General features: G+C 40.3%; 2 protein-coding genes across 3 annotated transcripts in view; both read right to left on the minus strand.

Moving 5' to 3' along the window:
- Positions 1–30: 30 nt before the first annotated feature.
- LOC117820769 (cytochrome c oxidase assembly factor 5) lies at positions 31–2,784 on the minus strand. Its single transcript, XM_034694691.1, has 3 exons — positions 2,535–2,784; positions 579–662; positions 31–394 (listed from the first exon to the last, which is right to left on the minus strand). The coding sequence occupies exons 1-3, from the start codon at positions 2,634–2,636 to the stop codon at positions 353–355; spliced, it is 228 nt and encodes a 75-aa protein (XP_034550582.1). The 5' UTR covers positions 2,637–2,784; the 3' UTR covers positions 31–352.
- An 869-nt stretch (positions 2,785–3,653) lies between these two features.
- mgat4a (alpha-1,3-mannosyl-glycoprotein 4-beta-N-acetylglucosaminyltransferase A) overlaps positions 3,654–13,832 on the minus strand; it is a 46,838-nt gene continuing 36,659 nt past the window's right edge. The window contains exons 6-15 of one of the 2 annotated variants that reach the window (XM_034694686.1): positions 13,609–13,722; positions 12,331–12,406; positions 11,492–11,606; positions 10,083–10,922; positions 9,918–9,992; positions 9,673–9,791; positions 7,114–7,192; positions 6,711–6,771; positions 6,153–6,265; positions 3,654–6,049 (exon numbers count right to left, since the gene is read on the minus strand). In XM_034694686.1, coding sequence (XP_034550577.1) covers positions 10,642–10,922; positions 11,492–11,606; positions 12,331–12,406; positions 13,609–13,722 — 586 coding nt within the window. In that variant the 3' untranslated portion in view covers positions 3,654–6,049; positions 6,153–6,265; positions 6,711–6,771; ... (2 more) ...; positions 9,918–9,992; positions 10,083–10,641. Of the gene's footprint in view, positions 6,050–6,152; positions 6,266–6,710; positions 6,772–7,113; positions 7,193–9,672; positions 9,792–9,917; positions 9,993–10,082; positions 11,607–12,330; positions 12,407–13,608; positions 13,723–13,832 lie in introns of both variants that reach the window. The other variant, XM_034694687.1, reaches the window with a different exon arrangement.

Here is a 13,832-nt window from a genome sequence, read left to right on the forward strand (position 1 = left end):
TTTGATAAAAAAAAGACATCTACAACAAAGTGTTCCTCATCATTTATTCATTGTTTCTTTCATTACAGGTGTTGTTTCATAACAAACTCATACTCGTATATCCAGGAAACAGCTCCAGTGAGCTCGTCATTACCTGCTGATGAACAGTTCATCTTTTCACTGTCAGTGGAAACTGTCCTTTAAACATTACAAGTCCTTTTGAGTTCCACTGTCTTTGCACGTGTCCTTCAGATGAGATTGTAAAGCTGCACGTAAACTGACCTGCGAGCAGCACTCATTCATTATAATTCACGAAGAGTATTCAGTCTCATCCTGTAGCCGTTCACCAGTATGGTAGCATTCAGATGGTTCCTCAGTATCCTTTCCTTCCTCTGAATCTCGATCTTGTGTCCAGCTGTTTAAAAGAGGAAACAATAAATGTTTTTGTTGCATCTGGTCACTTTGGGGGAACACAGTCAAGAGTAATGTCAGAAAAGAGGAAGACAAGTCATCCCACTATTCCCTTTACTCCTCCATTACCCACCACTTCCTACTTCTCAGTGTGGTTCACAAATGTAACGTCACCCCTGCTGACTTACCATTGACCTCTTGCACTCAAAGAAAGATGTCTGCAAGGCTTTGCAGTGGCCTTCCTTCAGACATTCACTGGGCAGCTTCCCATCCTGAGAAATTACAAAGAGCAGTCAAAAATACAGGTTGGAAATCAGAGGATGAGAGGAATCTTTACATGTAAAGACCAACTGTAACTGCTGATGTGACTCATATTTATTTAGTAAGGTGCCTGATTCTATTGGTTAAAGCTGCAGTTGGTAGTCGCAGAGTAAACATCTGTTCAGAGAGAGGGACTTCGAATGTCAACACTTTCCCTCCCAACCAGATTTCTTCTTAGCCCCCCAACACAGATCGGTGTGTGCAGTCATGATAGTGCCGGACTTATAACCAATTGGAGGACGTAGTAGGGGCCGCTCATTAACCAATCAAGACAGAGGATTGGAGATTAGCTATGATGGTCCGTCATAACGGGAACGAGGGGAATGATAACATTGCTTGATACAAAGGCATTGGAAAAGACTTTCTCCAAACCCAGCAGGAAAAAAGTAAAAGTTTTTACAGCATTCCTACCAACAGCAGCTTTAAGAGGTAACTTGATCAGATGGAAGCTTTACCCATTAAATTATGTTGTGTGAATGGTTGAAGATTTGCAAGTTATGAACAGCAAGGTGCATATTTGTTTAAAATAATTAACTTGAACATTTTTATTAAGATCGTAGGAGTATGGTAATCTCATCTCATCATTATTTTCATTTATTATAATTATAATATAATATGAGGTGATGCATCCCAAGTATAAAATATCCAAAACAGCTGCAAAAATATTGATATAATGAAAATTAGTGTTGCAAAATTCTGGGAATTTTCAAAGTTGGAAACTTTTCATGGGAATAAATGGGAATAAACCAGGAATTTACTAAATTGAAGGTTGGCTCTAAATAGGGAACTTTAGTTGGGAATATATATTTTATCATAATCCTGACTAAAACAACCAGATTTCATGCAAGTACAGTTCAATATCTATGCAGAGCCATCCTCAACAAGGCTGGACAGTGACACTGCAGAGTCAGAGTCAGATAATGAGGAAATGGACGTGGAGGATGTTGGTGAGACCCAGGAGGAGCCCATTGTCTGAAAGGGTTGAGCAAAAATGCAGAGGCTAGGCTTGAGAAGCTTGAGGGAAGATGCTTTTTTTATTTGCATGTTGAATGGGACTTTTTTGGGATTTGTAAATTTTTGTTAATTTTTGAATGGGTTGGGTCTGAGGGATGAGTAATATTTAACTCAACATTCATGTTTTTGTTCTTCAATGAAATAATTGATTGTTCAATAAAATATTTGACACTTGATAAAGTTCTACTTACAAATAAATCTGTTTTAATTGTATTATTTTGGATGGATGTCTGCTTATAACAAAACAAATATTTAGGCTTGAATGTTATACCTTTCCATTAAATTAACTTCAATTCTCAGTTAATTCCCATTAATTCCCATGGAAAGTTTCCAATTTGGAATATTTCCAAAATTCCCCAAATTCTGCAACCCTATTGAAACCCAAAAAAAAATCTTAAGGAAGAAAAAATATGCTTAGATAAAGGACAATAGGATTCACAAATATGGACAGTTACAAGTCTTATCCTGTGGTTCTTCGTGTGGTCTCAATCTTTTTATTTACAGTCTATGATCTCAATGCAGTGTCTGGCCGTGACGTCACGACGCATAAGGAATCACGTATTATACAATGTATGGTTATAACCATAGACTGTATAAAATAGGTTATAACTCGGTCTGACGACACGAAGAAGGCAGGTGTAATAGTACTATAAGGAAACCTAAGTGATGGTGAAAGTGTCCCAAAACGTGTTCGTGTCGACGCACAGACATCAGGTGTAATAAAGAAACCAGACGTCATCTCCCTACCTGTGTATCAGACAACATGAAACGCTAAGGTATCCACACACACACTAAGGACGTTCACTCACCTTTACCACACAGTCAGTCTGAAGGAGACAGGCCTTGAAGTCCTCTCTGATTCCGGCGCATGCTCTGTTGTCTTCCTCTTTATCCTCGTAGTACTTCGGCATTTTGCAGAATCTTCTGATACATCCAGTATCTCCTTACAGAAGTGCAATAGTCAGCAATGTTATGGCTGTTACATCGATGTTATGAAGGCTTTCGGCCATGTTTCTCAAACTGCATCATGGGTAAACGGAAGTATTTGCCGCAGAGGGCAAAGAAATGCATGCTGGGAGCATTTGTAGTTTACTACGGGAGAGGATTAGGACCAATGAAAAATAATAAATAATTAAGGTTAATTTTTTTAAATTATTATTATTATGAGAAAAAAGTCACAATTCTGAGATTAAAGTCAGAATTCTGAGAAAAAAAAGAGAATTCTGAGATTAAAGACAGAATTCTGAAATTAAAGTCAGAATTCTGAGAAAAAAAATCTGAATTCTGAGAATAAAAGAGAATTCTGAGATTAAAGACAGAATTCTAAAATTAAAGTCAGAATTTTTAAATTAAACTCAGAATTCTTAGAAACAAGTCAGAATTCTGAGATTAAAGTCAGACTTCATAACCTTTGATCCTTGTCAGTGGACCTTATTCCTAAGACCTTGTCTCTGGACATGTCTTGTATGGAACACCTTACCCAAAATCTTGCCCTAACCACTCAGGCTTTTCAATATCCTTGGACAGTAATTAATGGATGGATTGACATGTCAAACTGCACAAAATCCAAGTGATACATACCTATGGCAAGGGGTTCTGAATTACAATGAAAGCTGAATTCTTAGAAAAAAAGTCAGAATTCTGACTTTTATTTCAGAATAATAAAAAAATAAAAATAAATTGACCTTAATTTTAGATTTTTTTTTGGTGGCCCCAATCCTCTTCAGTAGTTTTCCTTATAAGTCATGTTCAAAAGCTCGACATATGCATACTTCTGTGAAAAAACATTACAGTTCACGTCAGATAACTTTGAGGCTAGCCTGAAAATAGATGTACTTTGCTTTGAACCCGTTGCACTCAAATCAAACCTGGTGATGTAGATGGATGAATGATGCAAGTTGAATGAAATCACAACACAAAAATGGCCATGACTATTAACAATCGTATCATTTATTTCAAAGATGTCCATGAAAAATGATGTCCAAAACATCAAAAGGCAGGCATACACACATAAATGATGAAGGCACATGAACTGATGGGCGTATGAGGTTGTTTCAAGTCTACTTTCTGCTAATACAGTATGGAGATCACATGACCAGTCATGCTACTTTCATGCATTCAGTGTCTGTTTGAATGTGGATGCAGAGCAAGGAGGTGAAGCCATTCCTTTTTAGCAGTATCTTCCCCCTTTTAAAAACGTGTTGCATTTAAGTTAAAGAGGTTTGCTCTCATCTCTTAGTCTCCCAATTAAAAAACAAGCTGATTACGAGGCAGAGGTAAAGCTACGACAGACTTCTGAGCAGCTCTAGCGTGGAGGACCAAAACATATCGTTTATAGCGTACAACACGACCATGCAAATATTGTCCTGCCTTCATACTTATTCCACCGAAAGGCACTTCACTGCCTCCTTAAATAACCTTACGATAATGTAAAATAAGTGAGGTTTCACATAAAAATAGCTTCCACTTAAAACATTGGCCACACACACACACAAATAGAAAACATGTCAAGTGAGTTTCGATAAACCTTAAAGTGAGGGAGAAGAGAAAGAGAGTGAGGGAAAGACTGAAATAATGCTTGTTGCCTTTTATATATTTACAATCAGTGAAAGTACTACACAGCCTCAGCCAAACCATACAACAAAAGGCGCACTCTGCAGTGATCAGTAGTCATGATATTCTGTCCAAACTGAAAGACCAGACATTTGATTGGACAGAATAAATCGCTGCATGGATTTGGAGGAATCAGCGGAACAAGCGTCTACTATGGTAAGATGAAAAATTTAAAGTACACTGATGAAGGATGCGATGGTCACAAAACATAGTGAAAAAACAGTGCAAATCACGCTGTTTCAGATGAGTACTCAGAGATATTGTTCTTAAAATCCAATCACTTATTGGATGACGTGTTATTTTGAAATGGTTAGTATTCCAGCAATCAAAAGAGTAGGACAAGTGAAGGGGAACAGATTGGAATAGAGTTTCTGAGACTACTTCAAGGGACCTGGATGTAAGGCACATTTTCTTTAAAACTTGGACACAACTCCTTCAACAGCAAACCCTTCACACTCCTCCTACCGGTCAGCTTTTTAGCAGTGAAAATTAATCCTTTTAGTCGGAACATTTCAAATCAAGTGAAAAAGAAATGGCACAGCTACTTGCATCAACAGAATAAGCAACTTTGCAAGTAGCTATTAAATGAAAATAAAATGTTCATTAACAATATAGAAAAAAAAAACCCAAACACAAACGTAAACAAGTAAAACAGACTCTCAACTACCATAAACATCTCTCATAGAATAAAAATATATTTTACCTCTTGTACAAATTAAAGATTTATTTCAAATAAATTAAGTCACCTTCATAGATCGTCATAGCTGTAATAATATATCAATATAACAATATATTCCTTCAGGAAAATGACGCCAAGGCAATGTCTGATTGGTTTACTATAAATGGACACTGAGGTCACAGACGGCCTGTCAGACAGGAGGTGAAATAGATAAGGAGTCATGGTATTTATTTCCTTGATGGATCGGGGTAGTTGCCACTGAATCTGGCCTATTGGTCGTTGACGTTGTTACTGGCTGGCTCATCCTGAGTTTTCTTTTGTTTTCAGGAGAATTGGAGTATTTGAGCGTGTCTGACAATACTCTGGAAGTGATGGAAACATTTGTTTTAGTTGGGCTGGTGTTGATCAAGAGCTCCGTCACCTCTCCGTGGAGAACAGAGAGAGAGACCGGCCATTAGTGATGACAACATTCTTGGTCATCACGGGCTCAGCTGAGGCGCTAGTGACAGTGCAATGCCCCAGCTCGCCCAGAGGTGGCAGCATCGAGTAACAGAGAAAGATTTGGCAGCATGTACACCAGTGGCCAGGTGACTGGTTCTCCCACGTGATGATTTGTCTTCATTCATCCCAGACCTTTGTCTGATTGTGTTCAAAGCTGCTGACTTACACAGTCCTTTTTGAGAGCCAGAGCTGGGAACAGATGTCTTCACATACTTCACTGTTGTTTGTTAGACAGTAGTATTCACATTCTTACTAAAATGAATTAAGAGCACAAGAGTGATGGAGAGATGCAGATAAAAACTCAATGGATGGGAAGCAAAATAAAGTACGTTAGGAAGAGCGGGAAGAGAGAGGTGGCGTTCCTCAGACGAGCTCAGACGAGCTACTCTAGTGGGCTCTAATGACGTCACTGCTGGTTGCCGAGTGCCAGAGGGCCCTGCATAAGCAGTCCAGGACATTTTGGTTCCCCTAGGGCTATGATTCATATGCCCCAGACCAGAAGAGTCAGCCAGCTATCCTCTTAATGTGTATCTGCAGGAGGAGAGAACAGCATCACATGTATTAAACAAACAAGGAGGCAGTGGCATTTATCGTGCGATTGGAAAGATCAACAGAGCAGAAAGTTTTTGCTTACCTCACTGACGATGGCCCACACAGCCGAGTCTTTGATAACGGAAAGTCGAAGTGCAATGATGGGATTGAAGGACGGATCCACAGCACCTTCTGCCACACCCTTCACAAACTGACCTGTGAGATTCAGCACACACACACACACACACAAACACACACACCGAAACATGTATGAAGTAAGATTAATTATATTTGTGAAGAGGGAGTACTTGCCAATAAGTGACTGATTCCTTATGTGCTCAAGTTAGAGAATCCTTAATGTGGAACATACCTTGGCAACACTTACTGACTCACGTAAGGGTTTACATTTTTTAAAAGCTCATCTAAATTATCAGTAAAGCCAGAAGTATAAAAAAAAATGGACTAAAGGAAGAGCAGATAACTTCAGATGAAAAAAAATTGGTGTGAAAAAGGCTGTGACTGAGTACATTTCACACACTTTTGTACATAGTCTTTCACTGCAGGCACCATCAGTGTGAGTGTGTAATCTGATCACGATGCTTCAGTTTTTGTATGCACTCACACACTTTCAGGGTTTTAGGGGACTGTCAGATCCACTCACCGATCCTGTAAAAGCGGTCTTCGGTCCGTTTGTACTTGTCTTTGGTCTGCAGTCTGGTTTCCTAACGTGTGGAAAAAGAGAAGGATGGACAGCAGAGTCAAAAAAATGAGCTACAAATGTTAATGATTTCTCATTTGAGCAGCACTTCAACACATGCTAGCCGCTGCGCCTGCATGAACCACAGTGTGAGAATGCATCGCCTCTGGCAAACCAGCGATTCTGTCACGCTTACATTCCTGTCAATAATCAATACGCTACGTCCCAAAGAGCAACCGCTCAATGTAATCTAATCAAAACCGTTTGCACATCACACCACAAAAGGGGTGACAGACTGCGGGTGTGGGGTGGAGGTGGGAGCGGATGTGTGTGTGTGCGTGCATGTGTGCATGGGGTGTTTCCTTACCGAAACAGGCAGTATTTCCACTGTGGTGTTCTCGATCCTGTCCCCTGGGTGCTCCTGGTTACCACTGCGAAACAGGAACCTGCCAATCAAATCAGGCGATCATTTTAATATTCCATCCACAGAGAACAGCTTTTTACGCAGAGTCATGGTACACAAGTGGTGGCACAGGGAGAAAAATAGATGAACTTATTTGTACAGTAAGTTTGATTTGATTGTGCTTTGAGCAAACATTGCTTTCATTGGAGGCTTTCAAGGTGCTTTTGAAGAACTTGAAGGCGAGCACATCTAGCTTTAGATGTCTTTTTTGACATTCTTCTGAGTGTGGTTGGTTTTGACATATATTGGCTGTTGTACATTATAATATTTTATTTTATTTTATGTCAAGTTTACTACTCTGTAGTCTACTCTGTTGACTTTCTTCATCAGCAGTATGTTTTATAGTGTCACTCAAAAAACACACATCTTTTGGGATGTGTTGCTTGCAATTCTCTTATTAAAACTGGTGACCCGTGTGTGGAGGAGGCTTTAATGATGACATAGAGTATCAACCTCATCGGGGTGAGAGTGCACAGACAATTACTGTGAATACTTGTCATGTCTGCTGATGTGGTCTTATTGCAGTAATGAGAACAGCTACTATGGATAATTTGGAACTTGTTGTGTGGTGTCTAGCGTGCTTTTTAATGTTTGTATGCTGTTCTGTACCACAAATTGCCTCAAATTGAGGACATGAAAGTTCTCTGAAATAAACCAGACAAAGCGATCCAAAACTTAAAAACTTAAGTATGACATCAGCAGCGACCTACTCCAAAAACTCTTCAAACAACAGCTTCAGGAAATCTAAAACGAGACTTCACACCTTAGCCAATGTATGAACAAGAGGACCCCACCACTTATACACCAGGGCTAGAGAGTTAGCCTTTAACCCCCCCCAAGATAAATGCCACAGATATATTCAGTCCATCAAGTCCCTCATGGAAATGTGTTGGGGTTTTTTTTTTGTTAAAAGCAAAGCTCATGCCCTCCTTTTGATTTTGTCACCATGACTTGATTTGAAAGAAGAAGAAGATCCCCATGGGGAAATTCAATTTTATTTTTCTACTTGTGTTATGTTTTGGTCATGCTACACACACAGTTTGGTATATGCATAAAATTTTAAAATTGGATTAAATTTAATGTGATTCAAAAAAAGAAAAGTCATTATTCTGTTGCCATTTCCAAAAGGAGGCTTTTTTTTAACTCATGCCAGTTAGTGCTCAGAAACCACCTGTATTTAATGTCTCACAGCTAGAAAACAGGAGCCAGAGGAAGAGCTACAGCCTGAGGCTGAGGCAGCGACACATCACGCAGCACGCTGTATCTCTTGACCAACTGCTGATGTGATGCTGCCTAATCAGCAGGGCTAAAGAGTCCGAGCCAGCGTAATTGGTGTCATTCAAAAGCAGACAAAACACTTCAGAGTCAGACGGTGGAACAGTGCATGGCTCCTGTCCAACTCGCTGCCACTTCAATGGCAAGTGACTTGCTGTCTCACGCACTTGTCACACTGTCCTGAAAGTATCTTTACAGGAGCAGCAGATACACTTATCACTATCAAATGAGGCTTCACGTGAGGAGATGTAATGAACGGTTCAAATTAATAAGCTGAGACTTTTCTTAGTTTGCCCACTGAAGGCTTAATTTCCTCACATCTGTTCAAAATATATTTTTTAAATCTGTGTTAGTCAGTGAGCACAATTATCAGCATGGTTACTACAGGTGTGGTTGAGGGCTCAACACCATAAAACTCCACTATTAAATGAGTGTGCACATTTACTACGGATGACAACGCCACAGCTGATGCAAGATTTTAAAAAAGCATGTAAATGGCATGTTGAGTGAAAGAAACGTCCAGGAGAGTTCCTGCCTTTGGGTTAAATGTTCATCTATCTAACATTAAGTGTCTCTGATGGCATGTTTTGTAATTTGTCTGTACATCAAACCTGCATCACAACCAATCAACGCTAAGCACACCCCTAATTCAAAGTGTTTGTTTGTATATTTCTGTCTTATAAATATTAACAATCCTTTGCATCAGGTCATCAATCTCCTCATCATATCTCTTTATATTCACCGCCTTGCCCTTTCTCTACCCCGCTGTCCTCAGAGAGAAGGCTGGGCTGTGAATGCTTATTTTAGAGCACTCTCATTAGCTCACCCTGATCCCTGCAGACATGCAGCGCACACACACATTCAAACACACATTCAAACACACATTCAAACACACATTCAAACACACACACACACACACACACACACACACACACACACACACACGTTCACACGTGCACACACACACACACGTGCACACACACACACAGACACACACACAGTGGAGCTAAACCTGATTTACTGAAGGGCAGCAGGCAGAAAAGGATTTTGCATGTGCCTGTATGTGCAAAGGTAGTGGTAAAAATAACTAAATATGTCACAAGTAAGACTCCTTTTTTTGCATGCTCAGGATATTATTTGAATAGGAACAGAAAGGGTCCATGCACACTGTAGGTGAAGTCTTCATACCTTTCTATGCTGATAGGTCTGTCAAATTTGAAGAGGACGTAGTCTCCTGCGGTCGGGGTGATGGCCCAGAAAAAGTCCTCTCCGAGATACGTCTTCTCGAGTGTGTGACCCTGATAAACCTGTGTGAAACATCACAAATTTCAGGTTATAGGATAACTGATTACATCAAACACCATTACTATAACTCAAATAACTTAAAGTTAAAAGCCAGAGATGATGTACTCTTAAAAACCCTGACACAATACCTTCATTGAAGTGGAAACTTCAGCCGGGGGGTTGACATGCATCTTATGGAGCAGAGGCTTCAGGAAGTCCTTGTCCTAGACGCACACACAAAGGAGAGGCCAACGTTTCTAGACAGGAAGTGGACTGTGCTTTCCTGCAAACGATCGTGAGCGTCTAAGACTCACTGTGAGCTTTTGGATTTTTCCAGCAAGAGAAGAATGGAGTCCCACATGCTGAAAAAGGGAGGGCCTGAACCGCACACGTAGGCTGGACTTCTGTCGCTCACAGTGTTTCTGTAAAGATGGAAAAAAGGAACAATAATAGGACCGTTTCCTTTGAGGATCACTCAGATCTACACTCAATTTACTATAAATACTACACTGGGATTCCTTTTCCACCCCTCTCTCTGCCTATCACTTACTTTAACTCTTCCTGTTACATTAAAGTTACCAACCATAGGCCTTTCTGGAGTCCCTGAGCTCCCTTTTCTCGTTGGTTCCTCTGAGACGCTCCTCTGCTACATCTCCTCTGTCCCTCTTTGCAACCGCAACTCAGTCGAGACAGATGGCTGTCTAACATGAGTCTGGTTATGCTCGAGGTTTCTGCCTGTTAAAGTTTTCCTTGTCACTGTAACTAGCTGAATCCTGCGTGGTGCTCTGCTCATGGTTGATTAAGATGAGATCAGACTGAGCCCTGTCTGGAAGATGGGACTGTATCTTATCCTGTCTTGATGTTGGGTCTTTGTTAATCATATAACATAGAGTACGGTCTAGACCTGCTCTGTTTGTAAAGCATCTTGAAATAATATGTGTTGTGATTTGGCGCTATATGAATAAACATTGATTGATTGATTGATTGATTGATTGATTGATTGATTGATTGATTGATACGTACAGCATCTTTCTCAGGATTGCAGACTTTGACCCAGAGGATGTGGTCCAGCAGCCAGTCGATGGGCTTCTCTTTGTAGAACATGAATATAAACTCAACAATGAGGTTTAGGTCGGGAGCCTGGAACATTTTTCCTGTATGACATAGAACAAGAGGGGTTAACTTGTGCACAAGTATTCAGCATCATAATCTAAAAATAACCGGCCATGAGATGTGAAAGTTATAATGTCAACCAAATGGAATAAATATAAAAATCTGTTTCACTTCAAAGCAAAATTAACCTACTTTGAATCTAAATACATAGTGACATGTTTAATTTGAATTAGCTTTGCTAATACCAATTTCTTTTGAAAGCTTATTCAAAAGGATAACTTTAAAAGCTGCTGATTACACAAGGGTGGAAGCTTGACTCAATAAAGCTACTTAGAAAATGTAGTTTGAACTACTCTGTAAAACAATGAGGAAATTCTCAATGTAAACAATTTAACACAAAAAGGTCATATGTCAAAATATAAAAGCATTTTAGCATTCTCAGCGTAAACCCTTCAAATGCCATGCTCGGATGATTTGAAAATCCTAAACCCTGACAAAGGGATCATTTAAGCCAGAATGCCACACTGATTTTCCAATAAGCTGACTATTCAGGTCTTGTTTTATCTGTCAGATAAAACAGAGTATTGATCATGTGCTTGATGGATCGCACCGATGAACCCCAGCTGAGAGAACTCCAGGATCATCCAGTCCTCTGACGAGAGCTGCAGTGCAAAGTTCTTCATGGTGGCAAAGTAGTTCGGCTTTGCCACGATGTCATCCTCCAGCTGAATACAAAAAGGCACAGGAAGAAGAAAATGTAAGGCAGAGGGAAAATGTTTCATGAGGGATGAGTTTTTATTGATGCAGAGGGAGGGGACTCCTCTATGTCCACAAAAAGGGAAGCTTTCTGAACAGAAGTAGGAAGCTTCTAAAGTTGCCACACTAAACTAGAGTAGGTGTCAGATAGGAAATACCTCTTCCCTTCAGCTGAGAGCAGAGAAGGAAAATGACACATCCGGTCCATAAAACAGAAATGTAGAAGAATAACAACACAGTGAAACTAAGCAGAGGATGTCTGGTGTTCATATCTGCTGAGAGTTAGCGCAACATTACCAAATTGGACGCATAGTTTAGCCAAGACGCAGATAAGAGCTGTAGAGGTCTAAGAGGATTCGGCTAAGAATATTTGAAACTGGCTCTTGTCTAAAAATATACAACAGTGGCTCTAATGAATGACTGCAACAACACACATTCCCAGCAGGTTTTAATTTGGTAAGACACCTGTTAGCTGAACAACAGGCCTTCGCACTGAGGGTGTAGAGCAACCTTTAAAACATGCAGTTCAACAAGTTTAATATTACAACATCTACTGGTGTTGACTTTAAGATTCAAGATTCAAGATTCAAGAAAGCTTAATTGCCAAGTGAGCTCGCACACACAATGAATTTGATGTGGTGAATGGAACACTGGTACTTAACAAGATAGTAGGGACACAACAAGAGCACATACCTGGACATAATAAACCCCTTTGCTCACAGCATACATCATGAGGAAGGAATAGTCCAAGTTCTGCTTGGTTCGCCATCTGAACAAAGACAGAAATATTGGAAAACATGAGAAGTGAGTGAGTGAACGGGTCTTTGCCGAGTCGATGCAGCCTCTGGGGTTTCTCACCTTTGAAGAGCCTGTCAGAGACACCTCTTGACATGCAAAACTTAAATTGTGCAAATTAGGCCCTCCTAGGTATACTGAATGTTACAACAGCAGGCTCTGCTTGAATAATTTATACAGCAGCGCTGCCACTAATTGTTTGATCTGAATGATCTGCCCTTGTTGCGGTGTGACTCATGAGCTGCAGGTGTTCATGATGCTTCTGGCAGGTGTTGGAAGACACACACGCCAACACATACGCTGACACATACACTCACACATGTTTTTAACATTCAGGTGAGCAGACTCCAGAGATATGACGAGGGCATGGATGCACATACGCTCAAACATGGCCAGGTGGGTGCTGCAGCTTTACTAGTTAAGGAAGGTGGTGGGCCTTTTTCTTTACACACACACTTAGACACACATTACAGAGACATAACAGTTATAAAAAAAAAGTAACAGTTCAGACAGCCACCAGCAGCATCTGTGCTCACTAACTCCCACACATAAACATGCTTGTCAGGGCCTAAAGGCTATAGACAGGTATTATCAGAGACTTGATTGTCTTGAAAATTTAGTGGGTAGCGCTCTGAGACCAGAAACGTTAAAACAAACAGATAAGATACATGATGGAATAAGATAAAAGTGTAGTAAAAAGAGAACATTCAACAAAGAGTTTTCACAAACTGCAGCGTAAACAGATTTCTAATGTAACCAGTTGTTTGCCGACTATAAAGAGAAGATAAGTCCGGAGGATGATAGGAGGGAGCATTACAAAGAAAAAGAGATAGAGGGTGCTGCTGCTGATGACCGTGATCTGACTTTGAGAAATGCCTGTGGAATACTAAGTACCCAGGCATCCTACCTAAAAGCTCTCTCTCTCTCTCTTTCTCTCTCTCTCTCTATCTTGCTCTCTCTCTCTCTCTCTTGCTCGCTCCCTCCCACTTTCCCCCTGACTCATCCTTCCACTTTTTTTTTTCTGCAACCCTCATCACAGCTCGCCTGTGTTTCATTTCTCTCGGGGCTGATTTCTCTATCATTTGCAGAGCGATTTCTATCACATTTTGCTAATTACATGGCAGAGCAGCGAATAACACATAACACAGATGGTACGCCTTGAAAAAAGCTGCTTACCTGACTCTTTCTCTGGAGTCCCCAAACGTCTCTTTGAGGTTTGTGAGGTCGGGGTAATAGGCAGCGGGAGGGGAGATCACCTCCAGCAAGCCTGAATTCAGCTCAGTAGAAAACCTGTGGAAGAGAGGGTTTAGAAGAGTCAACAGAGTCTCGCCACCAAGGTTATAACAAGTTAAAATTTTTGATTTATTCATATTTCATTTCATTTTGACTTTTTGTTTCCA

Source organism: Notolabrus celidotus, chromosome 10 (assembly GCF_009762535.1).
Source record: "Notolabrus celidotus isolate fNotCel1 chromosome 10, fNotCel1.pri, whole genome shotgun sequence".
Taxonomy (NCBI): Eukaryota; Metazoa; Chordata; class Actinopteri; order Labriformes; family Labridae; genus Notolabrus; species Notolabrus celidotus.